Source organism: Apis laboriosa, unplaced genomic scaffold (assembly GCF_014066325.1).
Source record: "Apis laboriosa isolate Shangri-la unplaced genomic scaffold, ASM1406632v1 scaffold43_cov150, whole genome shotgun sequence".
NCBI classification, from domain to species: domain Eukaryota; kingdom Metazoa; phylum Arthropoda; class Insecta; order Hymenoptera; family Apidae; genus Apis; species Apis laboriosa.
The window spans coordinates 293,213-313,361 of record NW_025223292.1 but is presented as its reverse complement, the minus strand read 5'-3'; the positions used below and the strand labels follow the sequence as shown (position 1 = coordinate 313,361).

Sequence of the window (20,149 nt, the reverse complement as noted above, 5' to 3'; positions counted from 1 at the left end):
TTTTCATATAGCGTGACTGTGTTTTTGGCTAACAGCTTCGAATAGCATAGATTCGCAGACGAAGCAGAGAGAAGGGAAGACACGCGCGGCTTCTTGAAAGAACACTCGTAGAGAACGAGAAAAGCTTGTAGACGTGACATCTTTCTGTCTTTGTTGAGATACAGTCGGGGATCTCGTAGTAGTTGGTCAAGGAGAGGGTGGATGACGTCACGCGCGACGATCGTGCCTCCGACTGCGAGTAGCCCTGGCCTTAAGAAAAAGATTTCTGTTCTTTCAAACAGACCAGACTTTCTTGCATGTAAATTGTGACAATTTGTATCCTGAAATTGATAGTATATGATTTCTTTTTGGACTAAAGTTCTCGTATTTCATGTGAAATGTTACTTACATGTACTAATCAAAAAATTTGGGAGAAAAAAAATTATTAAATATATCTGAAGAATGTTAAGAAGATGTATAATTAGAATCATAGATGTATAATTTAGAATCAGGATAAAATAGCAATTTTTGTTGAAAAAGAAAATTTTATACATATATATATATTCTTTTTTTAGAACTTGATTTAATATCTTTTGTGACAAGATTACATTTATTTTTCATATAAATTTTGAAAATTATATAATTTAATGAACAAATTTATGATTTTAATTATTTAATTACCTTTTAATTACCTTTTAATTACAAAGAAATTACAGCTGAAATAAATAAATAATCAATTTAATTATTCCTCACTTATTAATAACATTTAATATATTGTATTCTATGTATTTCATTACCTTCATTTATTTATTTTTTTGCAATAACAATGAAGTTGTATTCCAACTATAAAACATGATATAATTTTTACAAAATTACTTTAATTATTACAACTATAACCTCATCGTATTCATAATTTCTTTCGTATTATTTATAGAAAAAAAGTCTATATTTACACTAAATGCATACCTTCAGTGAAACTCAAATAAAATTTTCTTGCAATGGGAATCAAATATTTATAAAACATTGTAATCATTCGTCATTTCAATCCGATTTAGAAATATATTTTTAGGTTAGCATCCAATCGTTCTTTCGATAAATCACTTTTTCCACGTTCCGATCGTTCCCTTCATTCGTTCCAATCAATCTCATCGAAACACGTTATTTATCAAACGTCGAATCCATATTATTTCCAATATTTATACCCAAACTATAACTTGGAATAAATCCTAACCAGAAGACTACTTGCAAAAGAGAGAATTGAATAACCATTCCAACTCACAAGTCTCATCGCGATACGGGTGTGTTTAATGTGTGTCGCGGCGAGCTATGGGTAACGCGTGGCACAAGGGAGGGGGAAAGTCGGACGCGGAGGAGGGGAGACGACAGTACGGTATACCGAAGACTCGTTTCGGTGGTGTGGTGGGGGCTACGGGGGTCCAGGCATGGAGAGGGCGCAGTTCCGCGCCATCCTCCGTATCGTTGACACGTCCTACGAAAAGAGTGTGGAGTCATTCGGTACGTTTGCTCCTCTCGTGACTCGTCTTGTGCGTTGATTCTCGATCCGAGAGTTCTCCTCGTGACGTCGAACGATCTTGTCGTTCAGTTTCTTCGTGTTCTTCAACCCCGTTTATCGTCACGTCGTTTCGTGCTTGATTAAAAAAAAACGTTTTCTTCGTTTCAAATACCGCGCGTGCGGCGGTAGTGCGCATACCGTGCGACCGTTAGGTCGCTGACTCTTGAAAACAGTCCCAATTGCGCGTTTTCGACCTATCGAAGTTGCTGTGCAGTAGAGCGCGCATCGACCGTGATCCTCGATCGTAGTTTCGCGTCGGTTTTTCTTTGTGCCGTATTATTGAAAAAACTACTGTTCCGAATAGTGAATTGGTGAATTTCGTGCGATCGTGACATTCTTTGTTCGAATCAGTGAACATTTCACGGAGAACTATGTCGTCAATCAGCAATTGTTTGTTCACCGCGGCTGTCCTGATTGCCTTTGCAATCGAAATCATCGCCACTCAAACTATGGACGCCAGGATTCGCGATGACTCCGACTTGTCCCAGGTAAGAATATTTGATATATTTTTCCTCCTTTTACTCAATATTACGCATTTCGAGCATAGCGTTCTCCTTGGCGCGTAGTGAATGTATTCAAACGAGTCATGTCCTTCGACTTTCATCACGAAATATATCGAAGCATTTCGGCGCGTGGACAAAAAATAAAGTATATTAACAGATGGCGAATATTTTTGTTGATTCGTTTGCAATGATTTTTGTTGTTTTGTTTGAAACTCGTAACCTTCTATAACATTAACTAGTATTCCATCGTAATAATATATATCGCGGTATATTTTATATTAGAGAGAATTCGTGGAAATGAAGCTGACAAAATTAAATATGGTGTACATTTCTGACGTCATCATCTAACGACCTACGAAAATTAATATGGCGCATTAATTTTATTAGATATAGTTATGATTGAATCTTTAATGTATTATATTTCTTTTCGTATTGTATTTCTTTAATGTATTATATTTCTTTTCGTGAAAAATAATTATTTCGTAAGAAATAAAATACAATGGCATAAAACTTCAAATAAAGAAAGTTTTTAATTCGAAAATATATCGCTTTCGATTTATAATTCGAAATATATTTCTATGAAACTCTAATTTTTAATTCAAAGTATATTTCTATGAAAAATCCCAAATACATAAATACTTCGATATTGAATCAATTTTTAATTCGGAATATTTGTGAATTTGGCAAGACTTTTCTTAAAAATATTTTTTAAATCGGAATATTAAATTACTATTAAATAATATAAGATTCACTTATATAGAGGAAGTTTTATGTCTAGAAATTATTTTCTTTTGCCATGATCGTAACATCGAAATCGTATCGAAATCAGATCACGTATTATTTACACGGATTTTCATATTAAGTATTACTATTGGGGCCTAAGGAGTTAATTTTTTTTTATATCATCATCAAATTACCAATAGAAACTCTAACAGGTTTTTTGTCGAGACAAGTGAATCACTTCATTTTAGGGTCCTCTCTATGTGCTAACCTTTATAGCAAGGTTTACGCACCATCTCACATCATTCTGTTAATTAATGACGCAATAAAAGAGGTTGGCCAATATAAAATCGAGAGCTACTCGACTCTTTCTTACCCTTACCCTTATCAAATGGACGTCTTTTCTTTTTTCTTTTTTTAATTTTCACACGTTTTATATTACATAGCTTATAATTAATAAATAAAAAAGAAAAGTATTTCCTATTACAGAAGTTTGTGTTGAATAAATCATATCATTTTTTCATTGAAGATAGTTGAAGATTAATTCCACAATATTATTCATCTTTTAATGGAAAAATTATTTCTACAATTTATTAGATTAGTATATTTTTATAAAATACTTTTCTGTATTTTTCAAATTGTAGACACGATTGTTAAATTATACAATTTTTCACATTTACGCAATTTTACTTTGTTTTATGTTTTTTTATTAGTATGGATTAGGTTACGAGGATCGAAAAAAGTAATGTTAAATAATTATTCATAAAAAATAACATTTTTTAAACTACGCGAAGAAATATTGGATTTAATTGAAATATAACAATTATTACATAATTTCCTTACGATATTCAATTTTTTATCAATCATATAAATTTAGAAATCTTTCTATAACATAGTATCCTTCTCTATAGGCAATTTTCCCAATTCACGTTAATCCAAATAAAATTCTCAAAAAATTTGTATTGTTATTTTATAAAAAAGAATTTCAAATATTGTATTAAAGAAATGATTAATTAAACACACGTACTTTTTATATTTTTAATAATCCAAGATATTAAGACAGATCATACAAACGATCCAGTTCTCTTTTCATTCCATCCAGTTAATTTTCTCTCCGTTTTAAGATCGATTCCAATCAATACCGAAGTAAAATATATTTTATTCCGACGAATTCGATCCAAATTATCTTTATCGTTCGATCGATCCAATTTTTCACGCGATATCATTTAAAAAGACGAGTTTCGTAACCGGAGGCGGCCAACCTTTCGCGTTTCACGTTTAGTTAAATGGACTGATCTACATTAAATCCCCCTGGGATTCCTTTGGCGGCTTTGAATTCACCTCGCTGAATATTACAATAATGCGTATCCAGGCTTCGAAGCCAGGCCGAACGGGTCCCACCCACCAACTTGTTGCTGCGACAAAAATCGTCAGGATGTTTTCGCTTGGGGCTAGTTTTCACTTCGATCGATTCAACAAACTACTTGCCAGCGTGGTCCTCGAACTCGATTTTCGCAGCTTTTATTTCATTCCACGCTCGCCACCGAACTTCCACGATTCTTTTTTATCACCGTAGAAATATGATTCGCCCCGTTTTAACCTCTTCGTGGCTCGAGCCTTTTTATTTTGTCAATTTTCTTTTTTTTTTTTTTTTTTTTTTCATTCTTGATCGATTCGAGATTTTGAAATTTCGAGAAATGGAGCAATGGTTATAAATATATTATTCGTCGAATTTACGATAAAAATACGGTATATGGATGGATCGAAAGTTCAAATTAATTTCTAGTTTTATCAAAATGGACATAGGACAAATTTTATCAAAATTTGTACATAGAAGACATAAAGATTAAATTGTGGATGATAGGTAAATTGAAGAGGATTGAACGCAAGAGAATGTTCGAGTGTTAGATAATTAATATTAGAGAAGTATGGATCGTTTAAATTTCATTATGTTTTCAGTGATCAGGAAATAATGAACCTAATATTACGCGATATGCTTTTGAGAAGTATAGGCGGGCAGGAGTTGCTTACTTACGAAGGAACATTATAGCTAAAGTTTAGGGGCAGAGTGCAGGAACTTCTTAGAGAAAATTGATCAATTTTGAATTATTTATGAAGGGGAAAATTCAAACCGAGCTTCAATTAAAGAAACAAACAAACTTGCTTTATTAGTTCGCATAATTATTCCATATTTTTTAATATATTTCACGTAGACCAACATATTTTTTTACAAGATTTTCAATCCTCTACTTTCACTCAAATCTACTTTTTTTTTTTTTTTTTTTTCTCTTTCCTCTTCAAATATATTGCTTTCATTAAACTTTCCATAATTATAATCAAACAATTAGTTTGATTGCAATAATTTTTAATGAAATTCGTTTTAAAAAGTTATTTATTTATTTATCCTCATTTACGCGATACTGGACAAACACTCTCGCGTTTAATACACTACGAAATTATACGGCCCGTGCACATTTGAACAAAGCGCGTTCGCGTATGTCATATTCCTGCAAAATACACGAAATATATCACGTGGAATCAGAATTATATAATGTAGAATCAGTCAATATAATGTAGAACGCGGGAGGAGGAGAATTTTGACGCGATCGATCGACAATACCTATCTTCGTCGCTGTCGCACACGTCTAATTCGTCCATTGTCCCACCTGTTTGGCCGCGTAGTATCGGAATACGCGTGAATTCCTCGCGCAATTTCCATTTCATCCGTTCTTTCGCGGAAAAGTCGATGCTAGTGCGCGGGCAACCGTGTAACTGAAACTGGTCATTGCCAATGTCAAAGCTGTCTCCCCTCTTTTTGCTTTTACTCCTCCTTCTCTTTTACACACCGGGCTCAGCAAGTGGCCTTGCCTTTCACTTTTTTTTTCGTACAATGCCTACGTTAAGTCCCGTTATAAGTTCCATTCACGTCGAGGAGGCCAGGTGAGGACAGGTGGACTGGTCGTTGCGCATTTGCGCGCGTTCGTCGCGATAATTCTCGGCCTTTGAGCATTCTGTTGCTGTTAACCCTTTGAACCCTTTGAGCCATTATTTCTCGCGTTATACGAGAGTGATTTTCTTTTGCTTCGAATTCAATATTTCGAGAATTTTGATAAACAGACAAATGAAAGGAATATAATTGGAGGAGGGGTGAATTATGGTATTTTATAAAATTGAAAAAGTAGAATAGGTGAGAAGAATAATTGAAATCTGTCAGTCAGTATTCAGTGTGCATTATTTATGGGAGGGAAATACCGTGATCGCATACGAAATGAGAATATTTTATGAAACAAAAAGGAGATTCGTTTTTTTTTTTTTTTATGTGATAAGTTTCGTTGAATAGATTTTACTGTTTCATAAGCTATTTTATTTTGTTATCTACAGGTTCAATAAGTATTAAATCTGAATATTCGAATATAAATTTTATATTATTTTTGAAGTGTAATGGTGTATGTAGAATTAAAATTCTATTTTTTTGTTTCTTTTTTTTTGTTTTAATATCAATCTTTTGTTTGAACCCATCGTGAAATATTTTAACAATTGTTTTTTTATTACATTATATTTTATTTAGACATTCTATCGTGATAGTATTTTTTGATACATAGAATTAATCCAATCTCTATTTTTAAATAATTGACTCTGTGCAGATTTTTTTAAATTCTTTTGCACCGTGTCATTGATGGCGCGTTCTATGCGCAATGTTACACGTGTCGTGCTATCATTTTAACAACGAACGTCGTTAAATTTTTTTTTTTTTTTTCGACGATGCATGCGTTCCATTGAATGGAGATATAAAAGCATAAAAACTGCAAATAGCACGAAACGCGGCAAAAATTTGCATGCTAACTGCAAGGTGATTCCAAATAATTTTACACCGATTCGCGCAATTTTTTTTCTTGCAATCAGTTGAATAACTTAATTGAGTTTTTTCCTTTTTATAGAAAATTTTTACAATTTATACAACAAGAAAAAAAAATCTATTTCCATCTCACGTAACTGCTCATTCCAGTAATTGCCCGTATTTTTTCCCCCTGAAAAATTAAATTATAAATTAAATCTCCATTTAGTAGTTTCTTTTTTTTACAAATTATTGCAATTCAACAAGCGATCCCTGTCTTAAATAATTTGTAAGCAAATTTTTACGATGTTTGATTCGTGTAAACAATTATTTTTTCGTTTTCATTAGTTGTTTTTACTTTTTTCTCTCAATATTTATCCACGTTTTCGTCGTCATTGTTTAAGTGGCCTAAATATTTCGATGATCAAATGTTGTTACAATTGGTAGAAACAGGGAATAGCCGAAGGAGAAATCATGATATACCGGATGTCATTTTTAAGTCGAGCTCGACAGATGGTCTTCAGAGTTTTGAAACGTAAGAAACTCATGCATATCTAGAAGACATTTCCTCCCGGAGGCAGACCGTATGTTGTCTATGGAATTCTTGGAGTTTTATTTTTTCCCCGCTTCTACTAATGAGATATATTCTACGCTTCTGACGAATATATAGATTTATCAGAGAGAAAGAGATGAAAAGAGTAAATTGATATCAAACTGATTGATATCACATTCGTCAATTTCAAATTTCATAATCATAGAAGTTTAAATAAAGAGATGCGGGATGATTCGTCTAGATAATCATTTTAAATAATTTAGAAATTTTTCCTTCTACGAAAAAAATGGGTGAAAATATGCATAACTACAAGAGGATTATACACTGGAGCAATTTCTTCTGCATTATTCATGAGTCGTGTTTTAAAGGTCACGTTCCGAGATTTTTAAAGAGAATGTTCTGTATTACTTTTTTATGGAGGAACATTAAACATAGAATAAAAACTTTAATTATAGAAATTCCACGAATCTATAATACTTAATCGATTCTTTTTTCTTTTTTTTTTTTTTAATTCATAATTCTTCGATCGAATCGATCATCGACATCGATTAATAATCGTTTCAACGGAATTAAATTCCACCGTACAAACCTTGGACTTGGACTTTATTTCCCAACTTTATTTTCAACCAACTTGCAACTTGCAACTCGTAACGATCTCGATTGGTAGCAACACCACCGTGAGAAGCGCACGGTGCATCAGGTGTTCCCTCATCTCTGTTTGCATTTGGCGCGACATTCGCGTAGGTTCAGATCCCTTAAACGGACTCGAGTCGTTTCCAGGGAGGCGGTGGCTCGAAATTAAGGCAAATATTTTCCCAAGAGAGGAGGAACTCGCGCGAGGAACTCGACCTTCGAATCGAGAATGGTCGAACGACGACTTGAGGTGAACGAACACCAAGTCTGTCTCACCAGACGATTCGCATTTCTCTCTCTCTCTCTCTCTCTTCCTCTTCATCTCCTTCTTTCCCCATCTCTCTCTCTCTCTCTCTGCTGCTCGACCGGTTATTTTTAACTTTAACAAGCGGTCCATGCTGAGACGAAACAATGCGCTTCCCGCTGTGTGTACGCCTTTATACGAGCGGTATATGCATTACAAGGCGATGCATAGTCGGGGAAAGAAATCTTCCTTGCGAGCTCACTAACGAGAAAACGTGTTTCCACTTTGAGCCGGCTAAATAACTGTGGCCGAGTGGGTGCACGTGGTTGGTAGGTAGATAGATATAAGCAATAAAGTATGCGTGCACAGCTTGCCGAGCATCGGTTTCTCTACACCGGTTAAACGGAATTTGCACCCGTTTCCTTTATTGCGAATCGAATATCTTTGAAGCCGCGTTGAAAGGTCTGTGCGATCGTATCTGACGTTCGAATGTGATTAATTTAATAAAATTGAATTGTTTATGAAAGATAGGGATAGAACGTGGAATTTCAACGATCGGTTTAACGCCTCCGTTGAATTTATTTAATTGAAACTGCCGTATAGAAAATCTCTATATTATCTCTATATATAGTGTAATTGAAAGTTTTATTCGTATGCGTTATTCAAAGATACCGAGCTCGACTTCCGCGTAAAATAAACCTCGTATATCGTCTTACTGAAACGAAGAATCGGCTGTTACAAACGGATATTCAGGAAAGTGGATCCCCATCGATCCTTGGAGCGGATTGAGCGGTTCGATGCGTCATAAACGGGGGAGAGAGAGAGGGGGGGGGAGGCGAGGGTCTCTTCGACGATCCATCGTATAAAGGAGCGACGTTTCACGAAAAGCGGAACAATACGTCGCGCAGAGGCGCCTCCGGGCAGCTGAAGAAGCTACTGCTACCGCCTCGTGTTTCTCGTAAAATATGGAAACCCATAAAGATCAGTGCCTTGTGCCGCGTTAGCACGAAAAAGGCGTCTAGGAATTTTCCCAATGTCTCCTCCCCTTTTCTCTTTCTTTTCTTTTCTTTTCTTCCCTTTTTGCTTTTCATTCGTCTCTTTCTCTTTCTCTCTCTACACTGTATATAGATATACATATATATATGGGAATATTTTTCTAATTGGAGAATTATTGGAATGTAGTAATCACTCTAGTCACGATCCTCAATTTGATTCTGATTCCACTTTGATTACTTTAAAATTATTGTAAAAGATATTGTATTAATGCTAACAAGTTATGAGGCGTGATGTATCGTTCGTTTATTCCTGCTTCGTCGAGCAGAAATAATTTTTCCAACTTTTCCTCCTCGTTGCTCGTGTGTGTCCCCGAGAGGATTTCCCTTTTAACGAAGAGAAAAGTCGGCGTGTGTACGAAAGCGGTGCTTCTGCCGTCGCGAACAGGGAATTAACAATGAGTGGAGAAGGACGGGTCGCGATTCGAGTCTCGTTGGAGTATCGTTTCGCCGGAAGTTTGCGTGTCGCGACCACGTCACGATACAAGTGGAGGCGCCTTTGTCGATTTCTTCTTTTAGATTTTCTTTCTTTCGCCTATCCTTTGCGGCCGGGTGCGTCTCTTGACGTTATTTTATGCGATTATTTTGTATTTTTGTTTTCTTCTTTTTTTTTTTTTTTTTTTTGATGGAGGATTTTTGTGTAAATTATTCCTTATTTTGATTAAATTATTCCTTATTTCTCGTAAGTAATCGATTGGGAAAAAGGAATCGGGTAAAAATTGAGTGATTTGAGTCTTGATAATACCGATAGACAGATGGCATCTATGTAACATATTTTATCACGTGTTTAACAGATTTATACTTTACGATGATATCGGATAACACGTAATACTGTCGATATAATTTCCATACTGTAAATTTGTAAATTAATACGGGTAATTTAATCTGATAGTGATGAATTCATTATTTATTAGACATCGAAATTAAATCGTATTACGATGGGATTATACGATATCCATTTATGTAAAGGATTTGAGTATCCTTTCTGTGTTTCGCAGTTTCTACGGTGTATATGGTAGCGTTGCGCAAGTGTACGTAACAGGGTATACGTTAAGAACTGTATGAATACTAGATGATATGCGATTATATAATACAAAAGCGGATTTTCTTGTATATTGGCTCGCTATTTTGTACGTACTGTGATGCTTACAGATCAATAAGAGATCTAAGCAGATTTTAAAAAAAAAGGATATTAGATAGAATTTCTTTTTTATTACTTTTTGATAAAATTATACTCAATTCTTAAGCACAGATTAATTCTATGTTCTAATTTACAGTTTAATTTTACAATTATTAAATCTGTCAATAAGTCGTTTTATTTATATAAATAAAAGAACGAATAATGGATTCTTAAATACAATAATAAATGTTTCGATCCACTCGATGAATATGCCTTCCTTGTGCAATCATGACACAGATAGGATATGTGAGCCAATACATACACATGTGATAGCTAGTAATGTGTATCGATCTTAGACGCATCAAAGATCGCGATAATAGGTTGGTTAGCTTGTATATGCCATGATCAACAGTATTGGTACACTTCGGTAGATCGTTCGCGTTCAATTATGCTCAATATACATATGTATCTGTAATCCATAATCGATCAAATATTTAACTTTGATTAAACTTTTAATATTATCCCTTAGTTAATAATAATCACGAAACAATTATTAATATTAAAATAATTCTTTCAATTCTTTCCTCCAGAAAACAGAATTTAAATTATATAATAATAATAATAATAATAATATTTCAACTCAATTTTTCTTCCTCCATATCAATTGAATTATCAATCATTATACGTAATAAAATTCTAACATTACACGTCTTTTTAAAAAAATTTAGATTAGACATAAAATCCTTAGCCCTCGTACAATTCTCATTTCTTCGTTCTTTGATCTCGTTTCGAACTATTTTCAAATTCTCTCCCCCTGTTCGAGAAAATCGTACAGGAAACTTTAAAACCTGTAAAACCAGAGGCAACCAACAAATATTTCCAGCCGTAACTTGGGCAAAAATCGTAAAAAAAAAAACGTTCGATTCACGTCCTCCCCCTTCTATACAAAATTCATCCGAACGGTATTACTCATCTCGCGTGATACCGATCGTATCACTTCCCATTCTAAATCTTGCATTTTACATTCAACCGTGCTTTACGATGCGCCTTTAACTCGGCTTCAACGTTACTCGAATTCCCCCCGGAAAATCCGCTCCCGGTGAGAATCGTCCTCGTTCGAACTCGTACTCGTCGCGCAAAAGGGGTTGTGGGATCCGAACGTTAGGCGGGGGTTGGTTGCTGACGTCGCGATGAAAAGCCCGCCTCGACCGAAATTCTCCGCTTTCTTCCAAATAAAACGGCGCAATTGAGGCGGTTAATTGTACGAGCGGGAGGTAGATAGAGTCGTGAAGGGAAATTGAAATGTGTCTGCGGAATACAGGAGGAGTTTTCTTCCCTTGGTAAGAAAACTCAATTCGACCGGAGGTGGGACGCGTGCCCTCCTCCCGTCACGCGAATTTACGAATTCTGCCTTCTCTGTCGTCTGTCGAAACTTTACCAACGTTTAAGGAGAGGTTTGGTCTCTTAATTCTTGCTGGAGATACTCTTGCGAACGAATTTTAAATGGTTTATCTAGGATTTCTAGGGACGTTTATCGTTTTAGGGATGATAAGTTGGTTGGGTTTCGGTTGTTGTTATTATTATTATTTTCTTTTGTAGACGACTTTGTTAATTTAATTTTGTTTATAAGTTGTTTTTATACATTTTATTATAAATCTACGTTCTTTCGTATAACTATATTATTTACATCGGCAAGAGTTAATTAACCAACGTGACGAAAAATTAATTTTCCTCCACTTTTTTTTAACTGTGCAGCTCTGAAAGAAATATTTTAAGCTTATAATTTCGACCAATCTTCTATGGTTTCTTTAAACCAACCCCGGTTAATTGCGATTTAAATAAATTAAAATTGAAAGAAGAGGGAAACAAATTTCCACAAGTTGAAGTTGAATCAGCAATCGAGGATTCCAATAAAAATCCCTCTTCTACGCAATCTCAATTCTATGAAATTACGAGCGGCATGATTAAAAGAGAGAGAGGTCGAGAGATTGAATCTTCATGCTACACGCATTTAACCATTGAATCATTCTCATTGGTATTCTCGAGAGTCTATCCCGACGTGTCCTCAAGAACGAAAGCAACTCGCGATTAATCCCACTTTTTTATACAAATTCTCCACACTCCCACAATTCGTTTTCGCAGGAATGTTTTCCACCACGAGCAATCCGATCCAACATATCAGCTTTTGTTCCCAAGCTTTTACATTCGAAATGATCATGTCAAATCATACAAATATCCGCGTGAGGTGATCGTAAACTTCCAACGAGAAGTAATTATTTATATGCGTATAGGAACCTGTATTTTTCATTTGATCAATAAAATATCCTTGATTGCACGCCTTTAGAAGATTTATATACAATATCTTCATCCGATTGTAATTTAATTCAATCGATATCGAATAAAAATTAGTTTTATATTAAATAAACAAGAAATCCTCAAATTTCAGAGAATTTAAAATTATTCAATTATATTTTCACTAATTTAAATAATTAATCCCATGGAAACGATAAATCCACCATTAACACACCCTTACCTTAACCGTGACGATAGAGGATAAAAATCTAATGCTAATTATGCATAAAAGAAAGAAAGAGATCGAGGTCGAATATGAGGATGGTTACGAATTCCATTCAGAGAGTTTCCATAGGCTACGTGGACATAACGTTCATCCGGTATGCGCTCGGTATACACTTGGTTGCGTGGCCGCCAACCGGGCGGGTTATAATAAGCGTCGATGTAAATTATATAAGTGTAACGCGCGATACGGGGTTTACCGTCTCCTGGAATATCGTCACAATGGATCGCCGTGATATAATGGGGGGGGAGGGGATGCCCCAAACTTTCCGCCCCCGTTTTTGGCCCCGTTCGAATATTCATGGCCAGTGAATCCGTGCCGAACTTTGTCAACGTCCTTTGACTCGTTGGGGGCGTTTATCGACCCTTCCGGAAGTAATAGGAATTTGTCGATTTTTTCCCCCTTTCCCGTCGTGAAACATGCGAGAGTATCTGAAATATAAAAAAAAAGAAAAGAGAGAAAATATATAAAATAAAATAGACTTGTTGGAAACGTGAAATTTTTAATTACAGTGACGTTTCTTTTTTTTTTTTTTTTTGGAAGTTTATTTTAATACTTGGATCTGTCTCATAAAAAAAATAAATAAATAAATTGACACTAGGCGGCTAGATTGACCTCGAGTTACTCTCGACAGGTAAATTTGAAACCATTGTGTATGGGGATGGCGTTGAAATTCTGTCTTCGTTTACCGATACCTAGTCCCTCGCTTTGTGTATAGTCGTTACGGAGTGGGATTACCTAGTTTCGCTGGGATACGATCTGTATTATATTCTGATACTCCGAGACACTGGGATAGTATTGGAAATAATTTCGAATTAGAGTTGATTGTGAATTGTACGAAGACGAGTATGTAAGCTAGTGTTTTAGCACTTTTATTAGAGATTAAACGGGTTGGAAATCGAATGGAAATTGTGTTTAACGCTGTTTTTCTCGCGTTTTCGTCATCGACGAATCTTAATACCATCGTCGTCATCGATTTTAATACTCTGACATTCTTTGACATTCTATGATCAGCGATTCGATGATCAAATAATTAATTTGCAATATCCCATAATTAAAATTTTGCTTATCTTCATTTTCTTTTAAATCAAAAAAATATTACAATTATCGCTCGTTAAAAAATAACCTACGCGTAGATGAAGATGAAGATGAATTTCTGAGAAGCAACGTACGCGCGAAATGCTTACCTTGGATCGTATTCTCGTTCACAAACTTCGTCGTCCACACAGTGAAAATCGTATTCTTTTGCGAGGGGGAGGGAAAATTGAGTGGAGATAATCTTTCGCTGGGCTAAAAGACTAAGCCAGGGGATGAAGGGGTGAAAAGATGAGCGTGGCGGAAATCGAGTCGTGAAAATATTTTTGTCACGATCGAACGTGCACTACTTTTTTAACCAGCAACGAAACCGCTTGCCGCGCATGAATTAAGATTTAATTTCCGAGATTAGCCACCGCGCATTACATATTACACGGAGATAAGTCTCGAACGCGTTATTATGTTATTACGCGTGGTCAGATCGTAACATGCAAAAGCTTATAATAACATACCTATGGAAAGAAATAAATTTCCCTCCTTGCGCTTTTTTTTTTTTTTTCGCTTTTTCGCCCCAACGCGTTTTCATCGTTGAGAATATCATCCGTGGCATCGTGGCGTCGCACAAAATGCCTATAATTCCAGCTCAAAATAATCGTCAAGTCATCGAATGCCAAAGTTTCGAGAGTTAGGATATCGAATATTTTAATATTGATCCTGTGGAAAAATGTAAAAGAAAATTTTTTTATTATTTCTCGTGCAATACACGATAGGAAAAATTTATATTTTAATCAAATTCTCCCTTTTGAAATTTTCGTATTATCGAATATTTTAATTTAAATCTTCGTATTCTCTGCTTTAACAAAAAAAAAAAAATCTCCTTTACCCATTATTTCGAAAATTTATATTCCGTTTGAAAAAAAAAATATATATAAAATGATCTCGAAAATTTTTTCACAATTCCTCTTCACAGAATCGAACAGAATACTTTCACGATTACGTAAAAATTGCTTCGAGATATTCAATATTCGACGAGGCGGGTAAAAATTCATTTCGATTCGAAAACAATTTGAGAATCTCGAAAAGCGAATTAAAATCAGATCTTGACAATTTCTCTCTCTCTCTCTCTCTCTCTCTCCTCACCTCAACAACCTTGTCCCCATTTCCCCATCGGAAACGTGTTCTCGCATTCTTCGATCGCAAACTCCAACATCGTTCGAGTCTTCTCGAAGAGAAAGAGAGAGAGAGAGAGAGAGAGAAAAAATTCCACGAGATCAAATTGTTTTTCCACTTTCCGCCTGTCACGCTACTTAACGAAAAACTTTTTCCGCCGTTATATCCTCCGAGACACTTTCGACTGCGTTCCTGGCCTGCGTTGCATTGGCAGTTTTAAGATAGTTGGGCCGGTAGCGTGCAGAAAGTGGGGGACAGTTTGGAATAGTTAGTTGACCACGATGAATTTCCACGTCAGGCCAAGCCGATGCATATATATATATACTGTAGAGGGTGGAGAATATCCTAGGAGAAGGAAAGTTAGCCGGATCGGAGACAGACTGTGGTTTATTAAACGTTTGGTTCCTCGAGAATTCGATGCTTCTTCGATCATCCCTTTCCTAACCGATTCGTATTTTGCCCGAGGCTAGAAAAAGAAAAAAGTGAAAAATCAGTAGCCAGCAATCGTTCCTTCTTAATTGGTTCCTTTCGCGTGATTTCTCGTTCCAATGATGGATTTCGATTTTGCATGTTGGTGCGTGATTTTAGGAATGATGAATCGTGGAATGCGCTGTGCGAGGTTCGAATGTGTGGAACGTGTATGGAATCTTTGACTTTGTATTCTTTGTATTCTTTGTATTCTTTGTATGTTGATCGTGTCTTCATTCTTTTTGCATGGACAATTTTAAAAAGTATTTCGATTTTAAACATTTTTTTAATCACGCTTGTTCTGCAACTTTTAATTCGATGATTTATATATTGATGTGTAAATTTTGTTTGTAATATATATATATATAAAGTCCGTAATTTAAAAGTTTTTGTACGGACGTTTTTGCGAATATTATCAAAATTATTCTTTTTCTCTTACCTTAATTGTTAAAATTGATATTTTAATTCTTTGTTGATAAGGGCAATCTGATCATCGAAATAAATCGAATTCTTAATTCAAAGAAGTCGCTTGTATTAAAATATTCATTCGTTCACGCGAAAATCAGGAACGACGATTGGCTATAAAGGAAAAGTACAGAAATGAATAACGAACCACAGTCTCTCTTCAATTTTATTTACAAATCCTGTTAACACAACTTCAAGGATTATCTCGATAAAATAATTAGATATCCTGACAAAAATTGGAATCGATTTAAAATTAAATTCTTCCTCGATAGAAAACAATTTTCATCGACGAGTTAAAACGATCGACAATTTCCTTCGATTCGTTTCTCTTAAAAAAGCATTTGCACCCACGCTGCCAATTCGAGATTCGCGACGATACGTCACGACGACTCGATCGAGAACGCACACACTTTGAAGGATTACTCACTCTTTGTTTCGCGATTCTGTGAACGAACGAGTCGGCCAGTTCGTTCACAGTGTGTCAGGCTTCACGTGGTTGCACGATGAGTCAGCCAATCTTGCGGTATTCGCGCACTCGGGATAGTTTAAGTGCTATAATTACACGAAATGAAGCGTCTAGGTATCAGGTTTGCCTTGTTCGATCGATTTCACGAACGATAACGCATTGCTGCCAATTTGCGGTTAATTCGAAACTGTTAAGATTGTCGCGCGTCTTGTCTCAGCGTCTTCTCATCCGCTTTCACTCCCGGGTGTGTCTCCTTAGGCCCGTTTCCGGGAGAATTCTCGATGGAATTTCGACGGATTCCTCTTCGCAAGCAATTTTGAATAATTGAAGTGTGCGGTAAATTTTATATAAAAAAATTTCCTTGGACGAGTAGAGAGTTTTGTCATGAAACTTTACGTCGACAAATTAATTTTTATAAATGTAGAAAGATATTTTGGTGAGACAAGGAGAATAGAATCGAAGAAAATTGAACGATGATTTTTTTCTCCATTCGACAAATTTACCGAGGCGAGATTATTTCTTCGTGCGCCTCGAATCCAATTCAAACAGAGAACAAACAGAGTTCAATGAACAAATTAGACAATTAACTTTGCTCCACTCTAATAAGAACCGATCTCCTCGTTGATTCTTATTAACAACTCCCCTATATCTCTTTAGAAACCCGTCCATTTAATTTTCCAATCTAAATATTGTATTGTAAAAAAGAAAAAAAACAAAAACGTTTGTCGCATCCAATATAATTAACTTTTAACGAAGAACCAACTTCCATATAAACCAATCCCCATAGTGCAAACATCTAAATTGACTGATTCAGAATTTCATACGGAACCCGTACAATTTCTGGCGTCTAAAGTTTCTCTTATGAAACAGAAACTACTATGTATTCGCAAAATTCACTCGCTCAGTTTCATAACATTCGCGTAACAACATATTATGTGTTTTTTTTTTCATTAAAATTCATTATTCTTTTATCAGATACTCAATTATCCTTTAAAATTCAATTCGATTCAACAATTTTCACAAATTTCGATCGACGATCAATAAATTTTAATTTAAAGAAACTTGGCAAAAAGGTTTACTTACAAAAATTCGTGATTATCCACTTCGTTAGGTATTCATTCCTTTCAACAATTTTCACAAATTTCGATCGACGATCAATAAATTTTAACTTAAAGAAACTTGGCAAAAAGGCTTACTTACAAAAATTCAATTCGTTACAACAATTTTCACAAATTTCGATCGACGATCAATAAATTTTAACTTAAAGAAACTTGGCAAAAAGGCTTACTTACAAAAATTCGTAATTATCCACTTCGTTAGGTGTTCATTCCTTTCAACAATTTTCACAAATTTCGATCGACGATCAATAAATTTTAACTTAAAGAAACTTGGCAAAAAAGATTACTTACAAAAATTCGTGATTATGCACTTCGTTAGGTATTCATTCCTTTCAACAATTTTCACAAATTTCGATCGACGATTAAATTTTAGACTCAAAGAAACTTATTTTGGGAATCGTTAGGCATCGATCGGTTTCCTGACGTTGCCTTAACGTTACGGTCAAAATATCTTCCGCGAGCTTTAATTGGCAGAAACGAAGTGTGAACTATGCATAGGGGCATGGTTGTACGGTGTCGGAGCGTTGGCGAGGTGTGGGTGAGGATGAGGCATGATTACCTCCTCAATTACCGCTCAATGCTATCCTCCTCGCATAATTCATAACGTCATATATACCCTGAACGAGATTTATTCACCTTTTTGCCCGACCACAAAAGTGAAATTTTTACCGGCCGTTTAGGAAACAATGGCGTTCAACGCGCTTGTTCCGTGCTTTTGCATCGCGAACATTTTCACAATCTACAATCGTGGAAATTTATATCTTGATTCCCGTTGCGTTCGTGAGAATCGTAATTGTGGCGATTTGCTTTTGGGACACGTAATTAGATGGTGATACGATGAGGCACGATCAATATTATTCGTGTTTTATTGGAATTTCATTTTCAACGTAGGATAATTTTGTAAGCGAATTATGATATGAATGACATTTAAATTTACGAAGATTAAATTTTTGAAAAATTGTGAATTCGAACGATATAATATGGAATTGAAATTAATATAATTATAGTTTTTAAATTAAGTAAATATGTTATGGGTATCGATGGTCAAGTCAAAAAGTTTGTATATAATTTTTATTTCTATTTTTCTTTTTTATTCTGCTTACTTTTATAATAGGCAAGAATTCTCTAGAAAAAAAACATGGCAAATAGTTTGAATTCATTTTTTAAAAATATATAAATTAATTAAGAAATAAAATATTCGTTATAGAAGGGACAATCGGGGGGATAATCAATGATTAATTTACCGGTGTACAGTTGAAAAAGATAGGAGAATGATGAGACACCCGTTACATGGTTATCGCAAAACAGAGCAAAGCAAAGGGACGAGGGTGGGATGTTCACGCAATAGGAAGTGGTGGTGATTTCTAAATTATTTAGTCTAGACTAAAGTGTGTCATGATACGAGTGTAATCTACTGCATAACTTGTCTTCAATTTACATAGGGAATATATTTTATATATATATATAGTATGTGTTCATGAACTGATCACAAGAAATTTGTACGTTTGTTCCTCGATCCTTTTTTTACGTTATAAAAATTTAGATCGGGAATCGAACAATTTGAGAAAAAAATTTTATATAATCTTCCTTTAATTCTTTATTTCCTGAAAATACAATATAATTTTAATTTCATATAAAATGTAGCTTTCTGCGGGAAATATTATTTTAATATTGAACAAAATCGTCACTATTTCCAGATTTTGCGGTATTATTGGTTTTCCACATTTTATTCTGCTTAACGTTTCGTCTAATTCCTGGAATTTAATTAATCGGACATTCGTGAACAGTATTTATATTCTCAGCTTTTAATATTTTCTTTATTTTTCAATATTTATCCAACACAATTTTTTTTTTTTTGTTAAATCGAAATTAAAATTATTGTACAAAATTGTAGAAAATCGTAAAGATACATAATTATAAATCGGATATTTACGATAAGTTTTCTCATAATTAGAGAATTAATTTACTGTTTAATCAATACAAAATTAAATATGCAATCATTTGAAGATATTTTTATTCTTTAAATAACCATGAATCCATACATATATATATATATGAATTCATAGGAAACGTGTACAGGAGTAAGGTTTCATACACGCGCTCGATATTAGTGTTATCTTACTGAATATTTTCCTAAGTTAAATACATGTAACGTTGAAATAGTTTATTATACGATCCATAAAAAGATATAAAAGGTACTACAATGTATCATTTACGTACCTTCAAACTTTTAATTATCGCAAAAGCTGTTTAGATGATAGGATCTTATAATTCTAAACAATTCATTTAATTTTCATATTTTATTTGAAAAACCTATCAACCCTTCAATTTATTTATCAACCTTTTATATTAAAAAAATGTTTACTAGAATTTTTATTATCTTTCTTACAAGTTTATGAAAAAAAAAAACAAAAAAATTTATTTATCACAAACTTAATAATAATCATAAAGATCATAAAGATAGGCTTTTTCAAAAGTTTCACAAATAAATAATATTTATAAATGGATAAAATAGAATACATATATCTCTTTGCTCCCTCGGTTAATAAAAATATTTCCAATTTTTAAACTTTACTACTTTTATACTATACAGAAAAATATTTGGAAACCAAAAAAAAAAAAAAAAAAAAAAAAAAAAAA

At 34.4% G+C, this 20,149-nt stretch overlaps 1 protein-coding gene across 5 annotated transcripts in view; it reads left to right on the top strand.

The window, feature by feature from the left end:
* The first annotated feature begins 1,477 nt into the window (after positions 1 to 1,477).
* The window catches only part of LOC122716319 (fasciclin-1), a 305,972-nt gene continuing 287,300 nt past the window's right edge, over positions 1,478 to 20,149 (top strand). For all 5 annotated transcript variants that reach the window (XM_043939290.1, XM_043939288.1, XM_043939287.1 and 2 more), the window contains exon 1: positions 1,478 to 2,040. In XM_043939290.1, coding sequence (XP_043795225.1) covers positions 1,924 to 2,040 — 117 coding nt within the window. In that variant the 5' untranslated portion in view covers positions 1,478 to 1,923. The remainder of the gene's footprint in view (positions 2,041 to 20,149) is intronic.